The 22,046-nt window shown below is 32.9% G+C and overlaps 3 protein-coding genes and 1 long non-coding RNA gene across 5 annotated transcripts in view; 2 read left to right on the top strand and 2 right to left on the bottom strand.

Annotated features, from left to right (window-relative positions):
* Positions 1 to 548: 548 nt before the first annotated feature.
* Positions 549 to 1,152, top strand: LOC133186408 (uncharacterized). Its single transcript, XR_009721035.1, has 3 exons — positions 549 to 656; positions 759 to 989; positions 1,104 to 1,152. It is a non-coding gene; the product is annotated as an uncharacterized LOC133186408 (long non-coding RNA).
* Positions 1,153 to 1,156: 4 nt separating this feature from the next.
* LOC133186407 (uncharacterized) lies at positions 1,157 to 3,438 on the top strand. Its single transcript, XM_061321664.1, has 2 exons — positions 1,157 to 1,247; positions 2,671 to 3,438. The coding sequence occupies exons 1-2, from the start codon at positions 1,188 to 1,190 to the stop codon at positions 3,433 to 3,435; spliced, it is 825 nt and encodes a 274-aa protein (XP_061177648.1). The 5' UTR covers positions 1,157 to 1,187; the 3' UTR covers positions 3,436 to 3,438.
* LOC133186406 (uncharacterized) lies at positions 1,412 to 4,533 on the bottom strand. 2 transcript variants are annotated; one of them, XM_061321663.1, is made up of 4 exons: positions 4,348 to 4,533; positions 3,824 to 3,883; positions 3,498 to 3,592; positions 1,412 to 2,604 (listed from the first exon to the last, which is right to left on the bottom strand). In XM_061321663.1, exons 1-4 carry the CDS (start codon positions 4,359 to 4,361, stop codon positions 1,580 to 1,582), a joined length of 1,194 nt encoding a protein of 397 aa, XP_061177647.1. In that variant the 5' UTR covers positions 4,362 to 4,533; the 3' UTR covers positions 1,412 to 1,579. The 2 variants fall into 2 exon arrangements, with proteins under 2 accessions (XP_061177647.1, XP_061177646.1); XM_061321662.1 differs by lacking the exon at positions 4,348 to 4,533 and having other exon boundaries at positions 3,824 to 4,229.
* A 4,654-nt stretch (positions 4,534 to 9,187) lies between these two features.
* LOC133186211 (uncharacterized) overlaps positions 9,188 to 22,046 on the bottom strand; it is a 34,909-nt gene continuing 22,050 nt past the window's right edge. Inside the window, exons 10-12 of the mRNA XM_061321443.1 lie at positions 19,518 to 19,537; positions 10,484 to 10,538; positions 9,188 to 9,504 (exon numbers count right to left, since the gene is read on the bottom strand). Coding sequence (XP_061177427.1) covers positions 9,212 to 9,504; positions 10,484 to 10,538; positions 19,518 to 19,537 — 368 coding nt within the window. The 3' untranslated portion in view covers positions 9,188 to 9,211. The remainder of the gene's footprint in view (positions 9,505 to 10,483; positions 10,539 to 19,517; positions 19,538 to 22,046) is intronic.

Here is a 22,046-nt window from a genome sequence, read left to right as displayed (position 1 = left end):
AATCCCAAATTTTACTGATAATGTTTGATAATTACTGATACTGTGCCGTTCTTGCTGATAAATACTGATATTTACTGTTATTCTTACTGTTGTTACTGATAATTTTAGTTGTTTCTGATAAATTCTGATAATTACTGTCGTCTTTACTGTTGAGTCTGATAAATACTGATAAATACTGTTGATGTGCTGTCGATGTTGAGATTTACTGATAATTACTGTGGTCATTGTTCTTTGGCTGAGAAGGTGCTAAAAAAGCTTGAGTGATGATTAATTCGCGAATCGCCGCACTTTCTGTAAGCCCCGCCCCTTTTCACAAACTACGTCACGGATGCTGAGGTTAGACAAACATCTCTTTATAAACATGGCGACAAAGAGTAAAGATAAATACGTTTTTGCAGTTTTATCCGACTTGCCTTCAGACATATCCGAAAATCATATAGGGGGAGAAATTTCATTGAAAGCAAAGCAGCAGGGTTTTAAATATTACAGCGAGAATTATTTCGAGAGGGTGAAAATGTACAAAAGCGACAAGGATAATGAAGTCCGAATTCCGCAAAATGTCACCGCTCCCAACGGAAAAACAGCTCTCCGCATTCTTTAAATCTAGACCTATCGCCAGGTTCCTTGCAATTGGCGCATTGTTCATGCACAGCTGGGTATGTTTTTCTTTTTTTTTTCAAATTTGTTGCATAAAACGTTCCGATATCTTTGCTACGAAAATTGTAAGATCAAACCTGGCAATCGTGTTTTTTTTCCAGAGCCAGTGGGTCATGCTCTCACATTATTGGCTTGCTGATGGCTCTTCAGCATTGGATTCTTATGGGTTTTAAAGCAGTCCCTGATAACCTAACGTGTACTAGTTTGCCCCAGCAATGGTCTGTGCCAAGAGGAAGCAAGATTGAAAGTTCAGCTGCCCCCCAAATTTGCATTATTAAACCCCATCCTGATAGAAAACAGAAACCCGTAGAAAGTGTGTTGACAGAATGCAGGTAAACAAAAATCACATTAAAACCTTATTATTAAATGTTAGCAATAATTTAAACTTATAATGTGTACATGTATTTAAATTTTATAGTTGTTTGATTAAAAGTGATTATTTTTAGGAAGTTTTATGTGAATGGGGAAGATGTTGACCATTTAAAGGCCTAAAAAAAGGATTGCCAATCGGTTACTTGGTGTCAAATATCATGAAGAAAAAAGTGACACATTTGGGTGAAGTTGGAATAGGAAGTGGTTTGAGCACACATGTACGTATTGTAATATAATTTAATAGATTACTTCTCTCTCTCTTTCTTTCTCTCTCATATATAACAAATATTTTATTAATTTAGTCAATCTTTTAATACTTTATCATATGTGATATATACATGTAATTATATTTCATCAAATAACATCAATAATGCATGTACATTATATACTGGGATAATGCACTTTGACAAGAAAATGCTCTGTTGTGAAATTGCACGTTAATATCTATTCAAATTTAAAAGCATTGACTCAGGTTTTGTTTTTAATGCAAGGAACAAAAAAAATTTGAAAGCATTGCACAGACATACCATATTTGGTTAATCAAAGTGAATTAAGAAAGTTTAAATTTTCCAGATAAAATTTTAAAACGTTTGATTCTCTCAATAGCTCTTTCAACATGGACTCTGTGTTTAGCAATTTTCTTGGTAAGTAAAGCATCACTCTTGGACATTCGTTTTCCAATGGTTGCAAAGGGTGGTATGTTTAATTGCAGCCCACATTTCTCTACTTCCTCTTCAATGTTGAATCCTTTATCTGCCATGAGTCCATCTCCTTGGAGTAGGTATCCCTCATCCAGCAAGTCTTTAAGCATGTCTTCAAATTTCGATTGAACAAAAATGTCCTTATCAGATATACCACCACTAAATAACATTGAAGCAAACGTAACTGAACCTCTTGGATCACACACTACTAAACCTTTCATAGTATTGCAGCTTTTATAGTCGCTGTAGGTTTGTGATTGGGCCTTAAGAGATGCTGGTTTGTTTATTTTTATTTCCGTACAGTCAAGAATACCAAAAGTTGTCGGAAATTCTTCTTTAAATTTGGATGGCATATTTTCTTTGATGACATTTCTATGAGGCCAGATGGAAAGCTCTCCAAATCTCAAAAACATGTAATTGATCCAGTATGTAAAAATAACACTTGTTGTCTGTTTACTAATTCTAAATCTGAAAGCCAAGTCAGAATAATGAAAATCGTATCTCAATTTCATAATTGTTAAAAATAAATGATTTTTCAACGTCAATGTCATGACTTCTTCTGTTCTGTTAGTTGGAAACTGTATTGGGATAACTTGATCATTCGGTACCAAAAAAACATATACACCAAGGAACTGATCAGGTGTCAAACCTGTGTAATATTTGAATTGTTTTGCGTCATGAATGATGACATCAACATTAAATTCCTGTGAAAGTTCAGCTTGCAATTTTACATTTCTCTTCTCTGTGTAGGTCTTCCGATGAAGTTGATCATATGCTCCATATACAGCCTGAAGTTTACCATTTAAGCTTTTATTTTCCTCCAAAAATTTCTTGTTTTCTGCAGCCAGTAGTAAAACATCCATAGGTTCAACCCCTGGAAATAAATTGCAAATAAATAAATTAGTTTTTTTAATGATACTTCATGTAATTTTTTTTACAGGCATCCTTCTATGAGCCACATGTGCAAAAGACAGTGGATACAAAATGTGGAGATCTAAAATTACCCTATATCTGTCCAGTTTTACTACCAGATGAATATAAACATCTATCAGAATCTCTAGCAATAGACTTCAACGAAGCTTATAAAATTCAGGAAGAAACACAAGAACAGTATAATTCACAGAGATGGCAGTTAGAGAGAAAAAAACGCCTTACAGCATCAAAATTTTATGAAATATTACACAGAAAATCTATTTCTTTGAAGTATGTCAGAACTATTTTAGATCCAAAACCATTTAATTCTACTTCCACCTCATATGGAATTGCAAATGAAAAGAAGGCCAGGGAAATGTATGTTAAAAGGCAGGGATTACATGTACATGACTGTGGACTCTGCATTAATCCGGAATTTCCATTTCTAGGGGCAACACCAGATGGAATAGTCTGTGACGGAGGTGTAAGTGGAATTATTGAAATCAAGTGCCCATACACTGCCAGAGATTTGACCATTGAAGAATCTCTCTCCCTCCCAAATTTTTGTTTACTTGAAACTGATGGAAAAATTTCTTTGAAAAAGTCTCATGCTTTCTATTTTCAAATTCAAGGACAACCATTGGTCACTGGAGTTACTTTTTGTGATTTTATTTTATTCACTCGAAAAGAATTACATGTTGAAAGAATACATCCTGATGTTGATTTTATGAAAGAACTTGGTTCAAATTTAAGTGAAATATACTTTCATTACTTTCATGATTTAATTGAATAAACTGTTGTCTGCATTTATGTTGAATATTGTCTGCAATTCATAATTGGCATCCATGCACTTACATTTTTCCTCAGTTTGAGTGCATGTTGACAAACCAGTCATATGATGAGTAGATTCATCATATTGTTCTCCATGGTCTTCATGATTTTCTAATTTACTGAAATTATAGAACAACGATCACTGCAAAATTGATCTGCCAGCAAAATGTTTCACATATATCAACATATAATTATAGGGCTAACTTTGTTTAGACCATGAAGATATTAAAATAAACTACAAGTTCTATAAAAGTTACAAGATTGTTCAATAAATAGAGTTACAATTTTTCAAATTTAAATTTCTTTTTATAAAATTTGCATGAGAATAATATATAATGATAAGTTTTTACCTTGACTGATTGTTAAGGATTCCTCTGTTCTTTGGAGGGGGTCTGGATGGCTTGGGTGTGCTGCTACTGTTAGTCAGAGGAATGGGGTCAGGATATGTTGGTGTAGGACCACAGCCATTCATAAAGTGCTGCAATCAAATTAGCATGACTCTTAACAAACATAAATTTTCATTTAAACACATATTCATAATGTTCTGCATATTTAAATTATCTTTATCAGTTCATAGATATGTGTAATATACTGGCAGAATAGGTCCCAACCCATATGCAAAATTTTCACTTCTCAATGTTTTATCATCTTATGATGTGAAGTGCATGTTAACCCCTTACACTATAGAATACATCCTAGTTAGACAGTAACCCCGGCATACACGCACGAGATATTGCTGACATAACAGACGATGTTCAAGAACAGCAAAGGAAATTCTGGCTGATTTTGTTAACACTCTTCGTAACTTCTGATAAAATACGCAAAATCTTTTGTCATAGCGTGGATTCCTAGACTGCATTCTGTAACAACATACCTTAAAGCAGACATAAGTGTTTTTCGTTATCCTGTCGACGTTGAGTTGTGTGTGTGGACGATTACACGCCTTGATCCACCGTCGACATTTGTCTAAATTTGTTTTGGGTTTAGGGAACGGGTAAAATATCACCCCCTCATTTCAACCCGGATACCGACTATCACTGTTGCAAAGTCCGAAAGCACATCTTTTAACATAATAATCTTTTTATATTGAAAATAAATGTACTGTACTAGTTTTGTTTGTCTAACCTTCCGCTTCGCAACTTTTGGTGACGATTACTCTACGTCATACATATTCTCTGATTGGTCAGGTCAATTATCCCGGGAAAATTGGCGATTCGCGAATTATTTTAAAGAAAGTATTTTATCAACAAAATTCATTACAATCTACTTACTAGTTAGATTCTAAATGAAAAAGTCACATGAATTATTTGTTTTCACATTTCATTATTCATTTATTTATTTTTATTTTATTATTATTTTTTTTTTTACATCTTAATGTTAAAATTAGATCATAAATGTTTATGTTTTCCTTTATCTTTTTATTTCTCCTTTGTTGTCAATATCTGAAGGGGGTGGGGGCTGGGGGTGTTCATGCAGTGGTTACTCTACCTATGCAGGTACTGTTTAAAACAAGTGTTTTATTCACAAAGGTTTTTTAAAAAATCCCATCTCATATTTTTTTCCGCATGTATTTGTACTGTCGTTAAAAATTTTAGGAAGCATCTTTAATACAGTCAATGGCTGCAATTAAATTTATATTTTCATGTAGTGAACTTGAATATTTGACAAGTAACATGAGTTCCGTCTGCTCTATCAGTTGAGACCCCCCCCCCCCTCCCCCTCTACAAACCATTCTCCTTTTAACAAGGCGGTATTAAATATTTCTCACAAAAATCTATTCATATAACATATTCTATGCCCTTTAATGAAGAATGTGACAGGTTCAAATAATAAGATTTAATTATGATCTAAAATTTGTTGAATTATCTCTTTTAGCTAGTGCGCTCTAGTTCTATAATTTATGTCCTCACAATTTTTTTTTTTTTTTTTGTGGTATCAAGCTACATGTATCTATCTTTCGTTGTTTGTTTTTGTTTTTTATTTTTATTTTATTTTTTAAGCCATCAGGAACTAGAAATCTTAAGCAGTGTGATTTTCATTCAATGAAATACGCATCTTTCTTTCTTCCGTAATTACTGGTAACAACTAGATCAATTAAAAAAAAATCAATTTAACCTGCTTATACGCGGTCAGTCAGTTAAAATACAAAATAAAACAAAACTTGAAATTACTCGGTTATTCTAAAACACCGTGTAAAATATATACATGTCCACCACGTGTAGAAGTTTCTACTTTCGTTTTGAGAATCGGGTCAAATATTAGTACATTTTGTATTTCTTATACGACATGCATTTAGTAAAATTAGAAATAACCTTGTACAGAGAGTATAATATTTGTTGTCCATTCCATCTCTCGTTGTGCAAGACCAGTGTACTCAATGTACACGCGACAGGATTCAATATCATGTAGTTATTCAGACTATAGAAGAAAAAGGGGGGATGAAAGACTGTTAACTAAGCTGATAGGCGCAAGGTTGATTCTTTAGTTTTAAGCTCCATAAGTTATACATGTAATAATTACTTATTATCTATAACATAAGTGAATAAATTATTTTAGAGAATCAAGGAACAATACAAAATTCAGCTATACCATGATTCATGAGTGCGATTGAGGCATGTTACTGACATTCAAAATTCATAACAGATTTTTTTTTCTCGGATTCAGCAATGCGGAGTTTTTGCGTTTCTGAATTGTGAACAGTTGATGATAATTGCCAAATCACTAAACCATCTTATAAAAAAAAATCTCGTACAAATTTTGCATAGTTATTTATTAGATAAAGTCGAAATTCTCGTCTCCGTTTTACAGGCCCTTAAACACTGTTAGCAGAGATTCAAATCATGAATTTACATGTAGACGCTCCCCTCGGATATTCTTTTAACTTTATCTCAAGAAATATACGTAAAACTAGCAAATGAAATTAAATACTGAGCAAAGATCTACGTGAATTAAAATAAATTTATTTTATTTTAACATGTTTAAGTTACTTTATTTAATTAATACTTTTGTACAATGTATATAACTTCATTTCTTTTCCTTTTTTTTTATTTTTGTACTGTGTCCTATTTTGCTAAACATTTTTCTATCAATTTAATTTGTCAACAAAATCGATAACAAAAATTAAATTTTTTGTGCGTCCATAAAGATTATTCCTGCTCCAAGTTGCAAGTACAGTCTCAAGAAGAAATATATTCACCCCTGTTTCCATCTCTCAATTTATTTAAAAAAGCATAACATTTATCAGTTTCGGGCATATTTTCAGGGGGAAAAATCAGAAAGACGGAACATTAAAAAAAAATTTAAAATATGCATATCTTTGGGAAAGAATAAAAAAAAAATGCTATCACTTAGGGCCATGAAAATGATTGTTGGTCCTCTCTTGACCGAGTGAATAAAGGTCCGAATCAAAATTTTTCTATTCTGCTGGATTTTTTTTTTTTTTTTTTTTTTTTTTGTTTAATCCCGATTTTTTCACATCCATTAATAATTATTTCAAGTTCAGTGTTTTTTAATGAAAAATTCACCAACCTCCTTACCCAAATTTTTTTTTTTTTTTTTTTTTTTAAAAAAAAGCCTTAATGATTTGTATATTACAGTGACTTATGTTAAACAACCCTAAGCTCTATTTTAGCACCTTCTCAGCTCAAGAACAATGACCACAGTAATTATCAGTAAATCTCAGCATCGACAGCGCATCAACAGTATTTATCAGTATTTATCAGACTCAACAGTAAAGACGACAGTAATTATCAGTATTTATCAGCAAGAACAGCACAGTATCAGTAATTATCAAACATTATCAGTAAAATTTGGGATTCTCAGCACTTTTTTCGTCCAGTAGTGCATTCATTTTAGGAGTTTTCAACAATTAAGATGTAAAGAGATAACTCCTTCCCCTTGCCCCTCCCCTTCCCAGACCCCTGTTTGTTCATGTATGCAAACTAGTCTAATACTTTGGTTTGACATAAAAAAAATGTGAATATATACAAATAGTTTAATGGTCCATCTCTTTGAATGATTTTCATTCCTAATTCTAGTAGGGTACATGGGTTGACCCAAATTCTTGAATGAAATGTCAAGTAATCTTATCATTGATGCACTTTTATTTAATTTGATGTAGTCATATTATGAACATTTTCAGTTCATTAAGAGAGTGGGGATGACCTCCAGGGGTTCATAACCTTAAACCATTAGATGTACATAACATAATAACACAAGAAACAAAATTATGTATAGTCAAATGAAAAAGTTTTCTACTATTTAGGAGTCACATGATCATTTGTCATTTCAGGGACAGGGAGCGGCTAGGGAGATTGGAACACCCCCCCCCCTGGAATTTGCAGAGTTATTTAAATAGGACTATATACTGATTTACAGAAGCAAATAAAAAATGACTTCAAATGCCCTCCCCCTTTAAAAACATGGACCCCACCATCATTGTTTTTATATTGTTTGTTTGTTTGGTTTTTTTTTTTTTTTTTTTTTTTTTTTTGCTCCTCAGGAAATTCTGGGCTGGAATTTTTTTGGACTGAGGTGTGGACACCCCCCCCCCCCCTCCGGAAAAAAATTCCCGGATCTGTGCCTGTAACTGAATGTAATGTCGACAACGGGAGATAACTCTTCAGAATGTGAAATTCGTCTATTGTGGCATCCGATGATCCACTCTCTACCATCGGGCTCATACATTCAGTGTCTGAGAGAGAAACGAACGACAACTCTGCATAGGAGATTGCCGATGATCTTTGATCCTTTTTAAACTTTAACCTAACCATTTGCATTTCGGTTTATTTTACCCCAATATATACTTAAACTTGTACTAACTGACTGTCATAGGTCCTGTCAACTTCATGAAATATAATCCAATTAAAACACAAAATGAATTAATTTCCACTGATATACATGTAAAACTGCACCACACCATGTCACATAGCATGTGCAATCTAAAAATGATAATGGTAAAACTAGTACTAGTACTGGTAGGGTGACGCAAGCCCAATGTGATGTAGAAATTTTCAATAAGGTGTTCACATACATGTACAGTACAAGAACAAATTTTAAATTATCATAACAAACGATGTTTTAACATAACTTTGCCATCTAGGCCTATTTCCAAAAACAGGCAAATTGTGTGTGTGTGTTGGGGTGGGGTGGGGGGCGGGGGGTAGGAAAATTGATTGGGTATGGCTTTTCAAGGAGATTTTTGCCTAATCAAATACTAAAAAAAGTTTGCACATTTTGATAAATTCATCAAAAACGTTTTGTACTAAAATAATATTATTTGTTGTTGAGAAAATAAATTTGAAAAGTTCCAATTATGGGCCAAAAATTTATATCCCCCCCCCCCTTTTATCAAAACCTAATTTACATCATTAATAAAATTCTGTTATTTCAGACTGGTAATGAATTAAGTATATGAAATGCGTATAAGAGGTTCATGGGTCACATGGTCACCTAAGCATTTTATGCTCGATTTGACGAATACATGTACTGTGTAAATTATAGAATTGTTTGAACTTTTTCCTTGGTAAGCCCAATATGAAGGAGTGTGCATTTAGAGGCAAACACCTTAGTGCGGGTATTACTGTCTCATGCAGCATCTAGTTATGACTTTTTGTCTCTCTTAACGTCCTAAAGAATACTATAAGAATTTTATTTGTTATCCATAGCAATAATATATTAAAATAAAAGCATATCAAACTCGCACTTCGTGTTAGGTCGATGATGGGAAATTTAGAATATTAGAAAACATTAGATAAGGATTGAGGATTTTTTGCTAGTGAGTAGCTCAACTTTCTGTCCGTGATATTTGTCGCAGAAACAGTTGCTGTGTTGCGATTATTTAAGATTTTGATTACTGACAAACATTTCTTTCTTTGTCCTATTGTAAGTCCAAGGTTATCAAGTTCATCGCCTGACATGCCAACAAAACTTTGAATGCAGTCGATGTCATTCTTCTTAAAGATCTTTTCAACACTTTGGAGTTCGTACTTTGTTAACACTTTTTCAAAACTCAACTTATCAAATCCCTCAGCTGAAAAAAAAACAAACAAAATGATAAAAATTATAAAATAATTTAATTAATCAGCATGCAAATTCCAAGCCTTATTTTTATTTTATTTAAATATATCGATGTAGTTGAATAGAAAAATTTATATGTAAAATTATATCCATGGCCATTTACCTATGGAAATTATTTATATAGATATGCATTGTTTATTCCTTGTTTGAGCTAAAAAGGAGATTTTCCTTATTTTTTATTTATGTAAAAAAGTTCAAAACATTTATTAATGTGATACTATTTGAATTATATCATACTATGCAGTACATAACTGTACAAATAGATATAGAAATGGTTGAAAATTGTATCTCATATGAAAGAAATGCCTCTGAATAGACTATTACATTTTTTATGTAAAAACAAAACAAAACAAAACAAAACAAAAAAGAGTAAACATTATTTTGCCAGTTGCTTTGGCTAATTAGTAATGTAATAAACGTTTGGATCAGCACAAATAACGAAGAAGATATCAAATTTGTATAAAGTTCATGTATCAGTCAATTTTTATGACCGTCTTATTGATCAAGTTGTAAAGAGTAGTGTATTAGGCTTTATCACATTTTTACCGTGAAAGATTCTTATTAATCCTTTAAATAAAAGTTATAATGTAGCAAGTGAAAGTTATACGATGAGAAATATCGAAATTATATCCGGCATCTTTTTATTAGTGAAATTTAAAAATCTCAAGAGATTCTCGATTTTCCTTTTCTTCAGGAGGAATTTTATAAAGAAGATATTCCTTGTAGAAAATGTACTAAATGGAAATTTAATATATGGAAACTTATAAGTAACTCCTTTCATTCATATGTCAGGATGATTCGATATTTTCATACGTGCTTTGCAATTTTGAAAATTAATAAATGTCCCACTTGTGAAATAAATTCTATACTCATTAATAAACATTGGATATTCTCCTTGTATAAGATATAATGTTAAACAAATTTTGACTTACTTTTCTCCGAATCCAAGACAAAAAATACTTCGTCATTATCTGTCGCATTAATATCCTGTAATAAGGAAAGATATCCTCTTTTAACTGTTTTTAAAAGAATTATCAAAAGAATAAACTCAATAGTTATTCTGCATCAAATTTTAAAATGTTTTATCTTCTATCACCTCTAGTTACGAGTTTGCTCTTAAAATGAAAATATTTGACTTTTCACGAACTAAAACTTTGAATATTCACCCCGAAGGCAATGACTCTCTCTCTTTCTCTCTCTCTCTCTCTCTCTCTCTCTCTCTCTCTCTCTCTCTCTCTCTCTCTGGTTAAAATAATTAATTTTTATTTAATTTTTTTAAATCTACTCATCAATCAGAATATAATTTCTCAACGATATTTGCAGTATTTTCTTCCACAAATCGCGGATGATTAAAAAGCCTATGATTTGCAACATTTGTAAACACAGATCCGAGCCTATATTCCGATGTCGAAGAATCCAAATATGGACTTTCTTGGATCTTTTCCAATAGACGTTTTAAAAGTTTCAAAGGTACAGAGTAAAGTTGGGTGCGAATGTGATAAAACCTAACGTAGTACTGTTGATTTACATAAGGTAGTAATGAATCAAGGGAGACATAGTGTATAAATGGTTTATTGTAAGACTGTTGCCTATGAACACGCTTACGTCTCTGTGAATTGTTAAAAAGTCCAATCACATTTACATTGCTACACTGTAGACTGGAAAGATTCCCAACACTATAGACATAGAAATTGCATCCATACGGTAATGTCATGCCTAGTTTCCTTATCCGATATTCTTCTCCTTTTCAACGGAAAAGGTGTACTTAAAGATGGATTATTAGTATGGTGGCAAATCATTGATGGCATTCTAACTTTTATTGATAAAATAGAATGATCAGGTAAATGAAAGTGTTTGTGTAAAAGCTGCTGACCCCAATTGTAAATTTGAACCCCAATGCCCCCGTAATCTTTTTTTTTTAATGAACCCTTGGTTTTACCAACATAAATTAGCTCACAAAAAGTATATTCTATTCCGAAGACAACATTAGATTTGCAGTTCAAAGGTTTGATATAGAAGCTCTGTCTAACATAATTATTAGTAAAAATGAATTAGTAATCAAATCATCATAGGTTTTGCAGTTTCACACAGAAGATTTGGAAATAGAAGACAGAAGACTTTTGATATATCCGGCTAAAGTTGGGCCTGATTTTCCAGACGCGATTTATGAAGGACTCTTCCGAGATTCGGTGAAGGCGTTAGTTCAAATATCTAGTCGAGTCGAATTTCCAACGAGATTACAAAAAGGGAGAACCAGGTATTTTTAACCTATTAAATTCATTAGATAATAATTTTTAAAGATATAGCACTGTCTTTCCATTCATTGATAGACGGTCAAAATTTATGTGTTATTGTATTCAAGCAAATAGATATAAAAAAGTCTTTTAAAGGAGTTATTTTATGATTTTTTTTTCAAATGATATACAGTACCGACCAGACACAACCTAACAGAAAGCGAACCCAGAGCGCACCCCGGGTTCGCTCTCTGGGTTCGCTTCGGGTTCGCTTGGGGTCCGCTAGTGCTGACCCCGAGCGAACCCGGAGCGCACCCGTAGCGAACCCGCAGCGAACCCAGAGCGGACCCAGAGCGAACGCTGAAAGCGAACCCCAAATTCAGTAGCGGTCCCAGAAAGCGAACGCGCGTTCGGTATTGCGTAACAGAGCTGTCAAATCAGGATTATCGATTAACTCATCAGCGCTTCGACCAATCAACATGCTGAACAGGTCTGTCAATCAGGATAAGTGATAAAATGTGTTGACCATCAGCGCATCGACCAGTCAACATGCCACTTTATAATCTAAATATTGTACAAGCAAAGCGTGTGAATATACAGTGTAAAAATATTATTAATATGATTTTTAAACATGATTTTACATTTATATACTCTAATTCTCCAGACAACATGCAATATTTACACATCTATTTGCATTATTTTTTTATTTTTAAAATCTATTGATACATTATATATTTTATTATCCAGGTAGCATATTACATGTATAGTTGAATATTTATTTTCTTTATATTTTTATAATCCATTAATATATAAATATACATTGCGTAAACTTATCAGACAATAAGTACTTTAATTTATAATAGAAAAAAAGAAGATAATAATGGTTATAACATATGTTACTTAAAAAAAAATGGTCTTCGATAAATTATAGAATTTTGTTATCTCAAGATACAGTATAAGAACATGTACGTGCTTTAATTTAATTATTTTTTATTAATTATTTCAATTTACATGCACGTTTTAATTTTTCCAGATCAACTTCGAAATTATCGATCTTAATAATTGATCACAAAAAAAAAAATTAAATGTACATTGTACAGGATAAGTGTGCATTATGTCAATACGTAAATTGGAGAAAGAAAATCTCATTTAGCTACTATGATATTTTTTTTAAATTAATCTTTTACCAAAATTTGATAAATAGCTTGATTTAAATACATGTATATAGGGAAAGATTATTTTGTCAATTTTAATTATCCTACATGTAGACCTTACTTTGTATGTTTTTGAATTTTTGTAACTACTTGCAAGTCAGTCAAAAAAAAAAAAAAACAAAACAAAAAATAAAAACCGCAAAAATGCTTATCACTTTCCTTCGCGTCGATATATATAATTATACAGGTTTACATGTTCATGAACCTCTTACATGTACTACATGTAATTTTCGAAATACTTTATATGAACATAAAAAATATACTAGACGGGTACGTTTTGTACTTGTGCATGAAAAGTACACGTAATTCCAACATTAGTAAATTGAACTTGCAAAGATACCTTAATACATATATTTTTTTCATTACATAGGTACCTGTATTTGAACTTTGTAATTGTCATAATTATTTAATTTCAACACTTTAATAATTGTAGTTTCAAAGTGAAGCCAAGGTCATCACGTATCGGTAATCATCCACCTGTTTCGAAAATATTGCGGGTATTAAGAGCAACTGCGGTGTTTTTTTTTTAAATTGGCACTTGCTAGCTGGATGTATATACTGTCTCCATGGTCACGGTATTCCTGAGTATATACTCCCCCCTACATTCGATGCCCCTTAAGTTACATGTACCTCGTCTGGGCACGTTATAAATGCGAAATTCAAGGGGTGGGTGGCTCATCGAAATAAAACAATAAAAAAAAAAAAACCAAACATCGGACGTTATTATCTTAATTTCATCTACTTAATCATGCGAGTTTACAGTTATTGAATTCTTGTTTTGTTTGTTTTCTTTCTTGTATTTATTTATTTTTAAGCATTTAGAATTTTGTTTGTTAACATGCTGCTCCAGTATGTACATGTATGTAGTTGGGCGGGGGGGGGGGGGGGGGGGGGTCATGAACCAGTAAGGAACACAAACTATTCAAGTGATCATTTACATGTATTTGAAAACACCTTAAGAAAAATAATATATTCTTATCAGTGGGCCAGTTATTAGTTTTTGTTTGTTTGTTTTGGTTTTTTTGATTGTTGTTGTTGTTTTTTTTTTATAAGTCTTCAGTTAAACTCGCCTTATAAAACAATGGTTTATAGCATGGAAGTAAATTATAAATGATCTGTAAAACGAAACTCAAGTTACACTGTATGAGAATTTTTAGTGATTATCACGACCTACATATACATGTAATGGACGACAACCTAGCTTAAATATAAACTGCTAAATATGAAAACTTAGCATTTTACGTGTACAGTATATCACAGCTATTTTATAGATAAGATCGTAATTCAGTTGTGTGTCTTTCAAACATTTAAATTACGATTTAGCAATTGCAATTACAATTGGATGTTCCAACTTATTTAAAAACGCATGAATAATATAAACAAATGAATTTGAAAGCTTTTTTTTATTAAGATACTCTTATCAATTTCACTCCATCCGATACATCGAAAATAAATTTAACACCTTTTCTTTTTTTTCTTTCGAGATATACTTAGCTTGTAAGTTAAGAAAAATAAAAATGATAATTCTACGTCGAATGTACGGTGGAATTCTTGAAAAATTATCAACGTTCTCCATATTGTCACTTACATGTACATGTTTCGATCGCCATAAAAACAGTGATGATCGATTTCACTACTATATTTGGAATATACAAGGGGCGGGGCTTACTGGCGGCAAGATTAAAGCGGGGTCCGCTTCACGCATGAGTGCGTAAAGCGAACCCAGAAAGCGAACGCCGGGTTCGCTCTAGCGGACCCAGAGCTGACCCCGAGCGAACGCAGAGCGAACCCGAAGCGCACCCAGAGCGGTCCCAAATTTTATGAAAGCGAACCCGCAGCGGACCCCGAGCGAACCCAGGAAGTGAACCCGGGGTGCGCTTTGGGTTCGCTCTGGTGTTAGGTTGTGTCCGGTCGGTACTGTATATAGATCAGCAATATGGTGCTTTATGTCTATCTTCTTGAAAGAGATAGGAATTGAATAATTCAGAATAAAAGATAAACCAAATGCATAAAGATGTGGAGAAAAAAATCCTGAATATGGAAAAATACTCAGTGGTTGGGATCAATTGGTGTCCATTTCTAGTGGAAAGCAGAACTATACATACATATTAGTTTACCCTGTATTTTTTCTATATTTATTTGGTTATGTGAAGGATATGAATTTGATTGATTGATTGATTGTTGTTTGAATTTCCATTCGAGATTTTTTTTACACTCATGTAGAGACGTCCCCATATACCAGTGAGGGGCTTCAAATATTGACATTTACTCGGCACTCGGGGCCATTCCGATGTCGATGAATCCAAATACGGACTTTTATGGATCTTTAGTAGTGAGGTAGTGAGGGATCTTTATCGTGCCAACGCTTGCCACGGGAAAGGGCCACGGTTTTAAGGTCTCATCCGAAAGACCCACAACTTTCACTTCCAAGTGCCGAGCGCATGGCGAAGGAACAGTTGCTACCTTTTTTTTATCGACTCAGGTCTGTCGAGGCCGAGATTCATACTCACGACCTTCTGATCGAGATGAGTTTGATATTTGGGTAATTTCCTTAAAAGAGCATTAAACAGCATTAGCGTTTTCATGCGTGACTAAAAACAAAGATCCCCACTTCCCGACCTGGCCTCAAAGAACATCAAAATGTTTAATTTAAAGAATATCCAAAACTTTTAACTCAATTCTTATCGTTTGAATTTTAAAAATTAGCATTGAATTTAAGAACCTAAAATGTAATTATACTTAAGAAATAAATAACACGTTTAAAAACTTCATTGGGAATTGAAGTGGGTCGGTCACGTGATCAAATCCTTTATATATATAATTTTAAATCAAAATGGTCAAATGACGGAAATGTCTTACAATTTGCTTTACTTACAGTTTTATGCATAAAAGCCTTCTGCGAGTTATTAAGAGAACAAACTGATTGATGATGTTATAAAATCAGAAAACTAGAGTTATTCGTCAATTCACTCTAAAATTAAAAGAAACATATATGAAGATATAAATAACTTTTCGACATTTTGTGGCAAAATTCACACAAAATTTAATATTTCGAAATGTATTAAATTTGACGCAGAATGTCAGGAACAAAGCGATAGTTTGGGACAAATAATTTAAATTAAATAAATTGTTTTCTAATTCCTGTGAACCTTTCCTTGGCTGCAACTACTTCGAATCCTCAAAATAAATGAATCTTTTTCAAATTTGTTGGACAACTACTACCGGCATTTTGACATAAGAATGAAAATAATAAATTATTCCGAACGCAAATATTAAAAGTATTAATGGTTGCAAACTCTTAAACTTAAGATGATTAAGATGATCAAAATAACTTTAATTAAATCTCATTAAAATTACTTATTGAACAGAATGTCAAATAATTTTTAAAAAATTCAGTTCAGAGGAAAGACAGATTGGAACTTCAAAAACACTGTCTATCTTCAGCTTAAGAAAACCTGATGAAAATAAATCAGCGTATCAGATTCATAAACTTTAAATCCTTATGAATCACGCATGATATTCAGTTATATGCTTTTTAAATTTCTTTTCATATATTTGTTTACATGAATTCTTGATTGGTTTCATTTTCACTCGGCAAATTTTTGATCTACAGATAGGACGTCAAGGGTTTGAAATTCTACACCCCCCACCCCCCCCACCCCCCCCCCCCACCCCCCCCCCCCCCCCGTGACGATCGTTATTAAGACAGTTTAAAAATGATAAGATTAAGTTAATTTTATGTTTTGCGTCTTTTATTCATTTTTAAGACACATAATAAATCTTTAAATGTAAATATCAGAAAATGTTATCTATAGTTCACGTTACATAGCTTACAATGATGATATATTGTATCTTTTAGGCTAGTTAGAATATATGGTAGCTGCAATAATGTAGCCCTCTCCATTTTTTTTTTTGGGGGGGGGGGGGGGGGCTACAACTCCTTAGGATCTCCGTAATGGTGCAAGTGCGGGAGTGATTCACTACCGCACAGATTTCGGCTAAAATTATCAGTAAGTGGGTATTTTGTTAATATATCATACCTGAACTCATAAAATGTAGTTATGCAGGACATGAATTGATCCAAAAATACACAAAACAATCCGTATATAGGTTATTTTTCGTGTATGTCAACATCACAACTTGAATTTATCCGCCATGTTTACTGACCTTGATCGATTTTATTTTGGGACAACCAATGAGAATTTGGGATCTAGGGGAGCGGATCTGTATGGATTTCCCTTATTATAAGCATAAATATCACTGTTTATGATAAAAATATCACATGGAATGCTTTTATTTATCGATGTTTAGTGATACCATACAACACAAACATTTATCAACACCGACATTTACATTATCAAGTGATTCTAAATTTCAAGTGCAAGCCTCAGTACATGACGCGAGAACTGTCATGGCTGCTGAGGTGAACGACTGGAAAACACGCAGATTTATTTTACTTGGTTTTCGCGTATAAAGGCCTATGATGTTGATAGTGAATAAAAATTCCGTCTTATTGGAAGTAAGTTGAATGCAAAAAGAATTTGTTTTGCCTGCAGTCGCCCGTATCTAAATAATATATTTGCACCATTACGGGGATGCAGTGGAATTGTAGCCCTCTCCTGAAAATATCCGATTAAAAAAAAAATCGGAGAGGGCTACATTATTGCAGCTAAATATATGGGTGTTGCTTTAACATATCCTGTGACGGTACATATTGTCTTTTTGTACATATTATCGTCGGCGACAATATGAACCTACCCTCGCTGAAGATATTGTCGTCCATCAGTACACGGCTGAAAAGTTACACATGCACATAATGTCGCTGGCTACATTATTTGCCTTACCTTCACTGCACATATTGTTGCTCCCACGGATATTACTACTTAAAGCTTTTTTGGTTGTTTGTTTTGTAGTTTTGTGAATGTAATTGATTTGTATATCACACTGAAGTGTCTCGCATGCTATTTCATGCAGCGTATATTGTGATAGTGCATTTTGTCGTCCTGATCATTTTGTTTTCGGCGACAATGTGTACCTACCGTCACTGCGAATATTGTCGTCCATCGATATCAGTGCATTTCACATGACAATGCTTGCATACAAGTGATTGATCATTGCTTTGTTGTTTTTTTAAACTTTTAAAAGATTTTCCTATATATTTCTAACATGTAAAACATTGATCGCCCATTGTGGCCCCACCTACCCCTGGGGGTTTTGATTTGAAAAAAAAAAACGGATTTTGTTTTTGTTTGGGTGTTAATTTTTTTTTTTTCACTTACATGGAGACGCCACCACTTGCAGGTGGAGGACTGCTTTAGATCTCTACTCGGCACTCATGACATCAGGGCCACTGAACATTTAAGGACCTTTTTTGTGCCATCACCTAAAAAAATTAACGTACGTACACTATGTAATGAAGCTGTCACGTAAGTATCTCTTCTGACCAAATAGTTCTTGAGAAGAAGATTTTGAAAGAAATTGTCGGATATATTCTATAAAAAAACTGTTATCATCCATTGTAGCCTCACCCTTCCCCCAAGAGATTTGATCCCAATAAACTGAATCTACACATTATAATGAAGCTTTCTCATCAGTTTCAACTTTACTGTTAAAATTATTTTTAAGAAGATTTTTTAAAAGATATCACTTAATTTTCACTGATTTCTATCTACTCCCCTTGAAAAAGGGCATGAACCTACATTTGAACAAACTTGAAACCCTTTCAAATTTTCTACGGATGCTTTCTGACAAGTTTGGTTGAAAATGGCTGAGTAGGTCTTGTGAAAAAGCTGCAATTGTTAAACGTTTACAAACAGACCGACAGATGACAGAAAAATGTGATCAGAAAAGCTCACTAGAGCATTCAGCTCAGGTCAGCTAAAGTGTCAACCCCGACACAAGTTATATCGGCACATGTATAAGAATAACGCTAAAAATAATTTCTAGATAGTAATTACACATGTACTTAGCAAAACAATGGCATTCAATCTCCAAGTATATATATAACGAGAAAACAAGAATAGGCTGATTTCTTAAGAAATACATGTACAGCATCTTGACATATCATATCAGGATGTTCACGAGTCTCTCTCTCTCTCTCTCTCTCTCTCTCTCTCTCTCTCTTCTTAGTAAATATTCTTCAACACAATATATCGTCGTCAAAATGTTTAAATGCTCATAGTACATATTTTCGCCGACGACAAAATGTACCGATACATGACTGTACATTTTGTCGTCCATTATACAAGAGAATAAAAGGTTTCTTTCGGCACATATTGTCATCGGTGACAATTAGCACCGATGGAGGACAATGAGTAAAGTAAGGGTAGCCGGCGACAATTTGTACAGAACAACAATATGTACCGTTACATACCCTCAAACTGAAACTGGCTGATCATTATAGATTGCATCTTACAGTAATAGGATATTCCAATTAGTGTTATCATCGAGATTGTAAAAGAAAATATTATAATAGCAGTATCCATATTTTCTATTAATGAATGTTAAACTATACTTACAGTGTCGAATATGTCTGCATCTGGAATATTAAATATGTATGTTAAGAAAAATAGTTATTTTTAACCTAAGGTAACATGATTCCAATTACAATTTAAATCATATATTTTCTTCACTTTCGTTCGTGGCTAATTCTTAAAATATACCCTCACACCTCACATATATATAGATACCAAATTGTTATATGGCTCACTTAATATATCTTTCTTACTTTAGCGAATTAATATACATGTATGCTCAGATGTGCCTGCATTTATTGTTTTTCCACTACAAAATCCAGTAGCAAATGTAGCTTGATAGCAATTTACTGAACATATTATATATTTCTGTGTGGTTTTTAAGCTTGTCACGAGGAAACGCCAGCTTTTGGCGCCTTTTCATTTTCGATTTATGTTAGATCAAGACGTCCATCGACGATATTGCTTGAAGTTATGATCTAACTTAAATTGAATCAACATTATGTCATCCATTCAAAAAACTTAAACCAGGAGCAGAGCAAACATGGACCTCTAAAACATCATATTTTATGGTGGAATCAGGTGCAATGAAGGAGTAAGCATCCTCCGCCAACCGGACACACCTGACAAAGTCATTGTATCGACCAAAGAAATGATGACTTTGAACGAGACTATTGATATTCTTGTTTCATCGACTTGTCTGTCAGTAAGTTACCTTGTTTTAGAAATTGTTCAAACGTAGAGCATTCTCTTGCTTATCGAATAAACTGAGAGATATAAACCCGGTATGCAGGTGATAAGGGTATATTGCTGCATAAGTAAGGGAAGTTTACAACTGAAAACTGAAAGTCATCATGTTTTTCATAAAGCTTTGTTGTTAGGTTACCATTAACGTCTTTTTCTAGCAAAATATCAAGTATGAATCAGACGTGTCAGACACTGTGGTACCTTTAATTGTAAGCTCACTGGGATATGTCGTATCGATATATGAAATAACTTTTGTTTATTGCTAATATGTCGTCTATATATATATAAATGTCGAGTTGAAGACCACAGCAAGTGTTTTCTTCTTCTCATGTATAAGATTTGAATAAATTCTGCTTCATACGAATACAAAAATAAGTATACTAATAACAGGGTGCAATTGTTACCCATGGGATTTCCAAAAGATTGTTGGAAGACCTGGTCTCCAAAAACCACATATATATTGTCAATCAGAAATTCAAGTATTTTTTTAATATCAACTTCAGAGTACTTGTGAGTACAATCAGAATGATTTTAACAAAATAAGTAAATGAACAATGACAAGATAAGTAAATTAACTAGTTTCGTTTTTATTTTTTAAAAAAAGCGCTGTCAATATGTCAAAAAGCCTGGACTTTAATTTATCGTGGGGAGAATGGTTGTATATAGAGTTGAAAAGTCGTAAGTTTTTATGCCATTGATTTTAATTATTTTTTTTTAATTTCAAATTTTCCAAAATTTCCTTGGAATTTTTAAGTATCCACATCTGATATGCACAACTTCTCAAATACATTGTTGCACATTACTCCTGATGTTTCTCCTCTGTTAATACTTTACTTTAGGCTTGGAAGAACACTTACCGGAACCCGCTTTGTTTCTTTGTTTGTATGTATTGTTATGAAGTTTTGGAATTTTATATAGATATGGTAATTCAAATTCATTTTGGTTGTTGGGAATATTAAAAATATTCTTAACTGACATATAGTTTTGGAGAATATTTTGAAAATCAACCTCAAAGAACTTGTATCTAGAATCAGATTTTTTTATCAAACTGTCTGCATATGACTAATGAAAATGAGGTAGAATTTGCAATATCCATTAATTAAAAAAAAAATCTCTTCTTTATAATATACATTAAAATATACTGATCTATAATTCATTTTAAGGAAAGATTGCATACAGTATTAAACAGTCAAACATTTCGATGATCATTTTCAAAGAAACTATAGCTAAAATATAACATCATGATTGCCATTCCCTTGGCATAACTTAAAGAAATGCTGAAGCATATTAAGTTCACTCCGTATCATGCAGACAAGAACAATTACGTACCAGATCACCAATCCGGAAAATAAAGTCACATAAAATTTCCTGGCTGTTGTTTATAGTGCAATATATTTCATTTAAAACAAGTTTTATGTCAAAATGGGGATACTGAAAGGAGGATTTAAAGCATCAATATTCGTTTGCCTAAAAGAAGTTTAGATGTAAACCACGACATCATAAAATGCTTAAATTATAAATATTCAGCCTTATTTTCTTTGGAAGCCTCACAGTTTTAATTAGATGTTTTCTTTTGCAACACTAGTCTATGAAATGCAACTAGGCACTAATAAAGTTCCCACACTTTTGCATATACGAGGACTGTTCGGAAATTACTGTGACATTTACCATAACTAACTAGAGGGAAAAGATAAATTTATTGAAGCAAAGAAAATATATTAAAAATATAAAAATACTTGTTATTCCAGGGTAATACTGTTGATTTCTTGATATGCTTAAGAAATTTTTTAAAGCGAAATTTTTACGAGATGCACAACTCGAAAATAT

This window comes from Saccostrea echinata, unplaced genomic scaffold, assembly GCF_033153115.1.
Source record: "Saccostrea echinata isolate AGI-Se365-2 ecotype Australia unplaced genomic scaffold, CSIRO_AGI_Sech_v1 ptg000013l, whole genome shotgun sequence".
NCBI lineage: Eukaryota > Metazoa > Mollusca > Bivalvia > Ostreida > Ostreidae > Saccostrea > Saccostrea echinata.
This window is presented reverse-complemented; position numbering and strand designations above follow the sequence as displayed.

Bases quoted from the DNA above. Each gene is read 5' to 3' on its own strand.
- LOC133186406 (XM_061321662.1), bottom strand. From the start codon at position 3,945: ATGAATGGCTGTGGTCCTACACCAACATATCCTGACCCCATTCCTCTG. The intron at 3,593-3,823 runs GTAAAAACTTAT...CTATAATTTCAG, and splicing joins ATCCTTAACAATCAGTCAAG to TAAATTAGAAAATCATGAAG. The intron at 2,605-3,497 runs GTAAGTGCATGG...ATTTATTTCCAG, and splicing joins CACTCAAACTGAGGAAAAAT to GGGTTGAACCTATGGATGTT.
- LOC133186407 (XM_061321664.1), top strand. From the start codon at position 1,188: ATGAAGAAAAAAGTGACACATTTGGGTGAAGTTGGAATAGGAAGTGGT. The intron at 1,248-2,670 runs GTACGTATTGTA...TTTTTTTTACAG, and splicing joins GAAGTGGTTTGAGCACACAT to GCATCCTTCTATGAGCCACA.